The sequence below is a fragment of the Aptenodytes forsteri genome, unplaced genomic scaffold, assembly GCF_000699145.1.
Source record: "Aptenodytes forsteri isolate BGI_AS27 unplaced genomic scaffold, ASM69914v1 Scaffold271, whole genome shotgun sequence".
NCBI lineage: Eukaryota > Metazoa > Chordata > Aves > Sphenisciformes > Spheniscidae > Aptenodytes > Aptenodytes forsteri.
In genome coordinates, this window is record NW_008794602.1 from 633,498 (window position 1) to 637,485 (window position 3,988).

General features: G+C 62.0%; 1 protein-coding gene across 1 annotated transcript in view; it reads left to right on the plus strand.

Moving 5' to 3' along the window:
• Nucleotides 1–3,982, plus strand: part of TCF25 (transcription factor 25) — a 20,533-nt gene extending 16,551 nt beyond the window's left edge. Inside the window, exons 13-18 of the mRNA XM_009273095.1 lie at nucleotides 822–909; nucleotides 1,485–1,643; nucleotides 2,352–2,442; nucleotides 2,775–2,854; nucleotides 3,472–3,544; nucleotides 3,780–3,982. Coding sequence (XP_009271370.1) covers nucleotides 822–909; nucleotides 1,485–1,643; nucleotides 2,352–2,442; nucleotides 2,775–2,854; nucleotides 3,472–3,544; nucleotides 3,780–3,941 — 653 coding nt within the window. The 3' untranslated portion in view covers nucleotides 3,942–3,982. The remainder of the gene's footprint in view (nucleotides 1–821; nucleotides 910–1,484; nucleotides 1,644–2,351; nucleotides 2,443–2,774; nucleotides 2,855–3,471; nucleotides 3,545–3,779) is intronic.
• The last annotated feature ends 6 nt before the right edge of the window (nucleotides 3,983–3,988 follow it).

The window sequence follows — 3,988 nt, forward strand, 5'->3', positions numbered from 1 at the left end:
GTGCGGCGGGGGGTGGGGTTCAGCCTTCCCACCCCGCACCGTGGCAGGGCCGGCGAGAAGAACGGTGGGGGGCCGGGTAGGGCCCCCGCAGCCGCGAGCCCTCCGCACGTTAGGACGAGATCAGAGACTCTTCTCCCTGCTGCGCGCCCTCCTCGGAGCAGCTGATGCCCCCTCATTAGAGACGGTCACAGGCGTGCGAGTAGGGGGAGGGTGAGAACCTCTTGGAGCAGGAAAGTGTTTCACCCCAGGGTTGCCCAGACCAGAGACAGCGAGTCTCTCTTGGCTTTCCCTCCGAGGCACTGCTCTGCTTTAGATGTGCTCTCTGTGGGCGCCCATCACACTTGCTTTCATCCAGTTGGTGCTGCTGTCCATGAAAGGAGATATACAGCCCCCCCGGGCCCGGAGGAGGGTGTGTCTTTATAGGCAGGAATAACCAGCTCTCAGAGCTTTAGTTTGTGTTGGCTGAAACCATCTTTTTTGCTGCTTGTTGTGGTGACTGAAATAAAACCCTTGTTCCAGTTCAAAGGCCAGCAGCGTTAAGTGCAGAAAACTGCACCTTATTTCACTGGGGGGGGAGTTTGTTTGTTCTTTTTCATTTACTCTGGATCTGTTTCCGTCATCCACGCAGAGATCAAAACGCAGCATAACCCCCAGCAGCGTCCTCGCACCCTCCTTGCGTGGGTCCTCGTTCGGCGCCCCGCTGGGGTGCTGGCCCCCCAGGATGGGGCTGTCTCTCCGCAGCCCCGGCTGCGGTGACCGGCCGCTCCATGGTGCTCCTCGCCGGGCTGTTGAAAGCGAGCTGTCTTGACTTTCTCCTGCAGTTCTTATGCCGTTGTTGGATCACTGCAGTGTGCAGCCCGACGCCAGGGTCGTGTCCCATTCCTTTTTCGGGCTGAATGCTCAGATAAGGTAAGCCCTGGAGATGTTCTCAGTAAAGAGGAGGAATCGATTTTGCCGGTAGCGGGGCTTTTGCTTGCTCAGGCAGCTAATGGAGTTACAAAGCTGCGGGGGAGAATATTTGGTTTTCCTGAGTAGGCTGTTAGATGCTTTGATAATGGATTTCCATAATGGCCAGCAGATAACGCTAATAGACCCACCTCACCTTAATGTGGACGGGTCAGAAGTTCATACCGAAGCTTGTCGGTACGTGTAGTAAGAGAGAACAACGTGTGTGTGCTCTCCGGGCAGGCTGTTTCCTACCAGTCTGGATTTCCCCGACACGCGGTCCTCCTAAACACGTGAACGGTCTCCCCCTCGGGTCAAGGCAGCGTTAGCTTTCATCTCATGGCTATGCTTATCCCAAAAATAGACGGAGGCAGAAAAACTGGTGAAGGTAGATGGAAATAGCAAAGCAGGGAGCCCGCGACTCCTCTCTCGGTGTTCTCACGCCGAAGCACGGTGCGGAGACGAGCCCTTGCCAGCCTGCACAGGGACCTGCGGGCGGGAAGGGGGAGAGTGCCCTGAGTAACAACTGTCTCCCGTAGCCAGCCTCCCGCCTTGAACCAGCTGACGTCCCTCTACGTGGGAAGGACCCACTCCCTGTGGAAGGACCCAGCCGTCATGGCGTGGCTGGAGACCAACGTCCACGAGGTGTTGCGCATGGTGGAGGCCCGGGACCCGCTGGTGGAGGAGTCTGAGCACAAGTGAGTGCGGCAGGCGGAGGCGAGCGGCTCTCGTACCAGGCACAGGTGCTGAAACACGGGGACAGAGCGGGCCGGAGAGGGGGTGGGGGGGGCTCTGCAGATGAGAGAGGAGCTCCATCCTGGGCCGCAGCGGCGCTGGGGCTTGCTGAGACCCCCACGACCGCCCATCTGGGGACCCCGTGGGGCCAGGAAGGCGGAGGCTGCTCTTCCCCGCTTCGCACGAGCGTGAAGAGCGCGGGGAGCGCGTGCGCTGCGCTGGCTTCCCCCACCCTCCGCCGTCGTGTGGGCCCCGGGGGCCCCGCGGAGGGGTTGCTGCTGGCTGGGAGGGGCAGGGGTGGCTGCACGGCTCACGGGCATTCGCTGCCCAGGGCAGGTGAGTGCTTAGAAACGCCTCCCAGCCCTGAGAAGCAGGAGAGAGGGGCGTTAGGTCTTGTCCCAAGCCAAAGTTAGTTCACTCTTGCTGACCTGCAGAGGAACGGGGCTGGAGAGAGAGATCTGTGCGGCGTCCCTGAGCTGCTCCGCTCTTTCACCTGGGGTCAGCAGCTGCCAAGTGACTTTGGCTTCGCCTTAAGCCAGCTCCGTCCGATACGGCGCGTCCCCCCCCGGGGACAGGGATGAAGCTGACGATGCACCTAGAGAAGCAGAAATGGAAAGCTGGCCATGCTGAGGCGTGCTCGGTGCAATCCTCTGTCCCCCTCCCCGCTCTAGGAGGAAGATGCGGTACCAGAGCGCGCCCAGGAATATCTACCGGCACGTCATCCTCTCGGAGATGAAGGAGGCCACGGCAGCTCTGCCTCTGGTGAGGGGCCCTTGCGGGGCGCAGGCAGTGCCGCTGCGCGCGGCGTGATGGCACGCGCGTCCCTGCTGCGGACGCTGGGGACGTCTTAAACCCCAGCCACCAGCACGAAACATCTGCCTGACCTCCAAGCGCCCTCCCTGTATGCACGGCTTCCCGGGGTGGCACACGGGGGCACGTGCGGGCAGGCCGGGCTGCAGCTGGTGCTCGGCTCTGTCCCCGTTCCCCGAGACGGAGGGCTGTCCAGCTGGTCTGACCATCTCCGTGCCTCGGTGTTTGCTGCTGCTGGCGACGCAGCCTTCACCCTTTCCTTCTTCTCCCTCCCCGCCCCGCAGGAGGTGACCTCGCAGCCTGTGATGGGGTTCGACCCCTTACCTCCTTTGGACTCCATCGTTTCCTACACCAGACCAGAAAGGTACCTTCTCCGCCCCTCGTTTCTGCGCTGGCACGGCCGGCGTCTTCCCGGAGCACCCTCGGCCCCGAGCCTGGCTGCGCGTGGGCGCTCGGAGCTGACCTCCTCCTCCTCCTCCTCCTCCACCTCGGAGGAAGAGCAGCCTGGCCTGTGGCGCTGAGCGTACGGGCAGGACTGGTCCTGCCGCTTTTCCTTGGCGGTCGCTGGTGGGGATGGTGGCTGTTCGCAGCCGTGAAGGCAAAGGCCTCTGAAAAATTTGGGCTCTTCCTTGACTTGAGGTGGTTTGGGGTAAACGCAGGTTTAAGCGCAGCCGGCCGTGGTGGGCGCAGAGCCCCCAGGTGAAGCCCATAACGTGTCTAACGCACTGACCCAGCTCAGCCCGAACCTGGCAGTGCTTTTAATGACCGCTTTGCCCAGAGGCTGGCGAGCTGCTGGCTGCCCGCGGTAAGAAACCCCTGAGAGTTTCCCCGATACCCGGCGGCGGCGGGGCTGGCTCGGGAGGGGCCGTGTCTTGGTCCGGACAGCGTGGTTCTCTCCGGCATCTCTGGGCTGTCTCGGCCCCAGCGAGAGGTTGAGCGCCAAGCTGCCCCCTTAACCCTGGTGTGACTTCTGTCTTTCAGAACGAATCATCCATCCAACGAAAGCACTTTATCTCTCTTCTTCCGCTCGCTGCTGCCAAATTTTAACTTGCAGGTAGGCGCAGACAGCCGCCGCGGGCAGATCAGAGCACGCTTCTGCTGTCGGTACGCAGAAGTTTCCACCGCACGGTGTTTCTGCAAAGGGAGTGGCTCCTGGCGTACGCAGTGTGTAAACGTCAGGTTGCAGAGCAGCCTGATGCTTCTTGGCAAGCGGCGTTGTCTCTCTCCCTGCCTGCTGCCGACGGGCAGGCAGCTCCCTGCCCGGCCCCTCCAGCTCTGCTCTCTTGCAGGGGGACATCAGGCACGATGGGGACGAAGAGGCTGCGGCAGGGCAGGACCTTAACCAGGGGGTGAACAGGCTCATGGCAGCCATGCGGGACATGCTGGCGAACATCCAGTTTCAGGAACCCCCCCGAGACGACAATCCCGAAGGCGATGGGGACTGGGACTGAGCCGAAGAGTGCGCCTCTTCCCCGCCCCAACCCCTCTGTAATCGCCC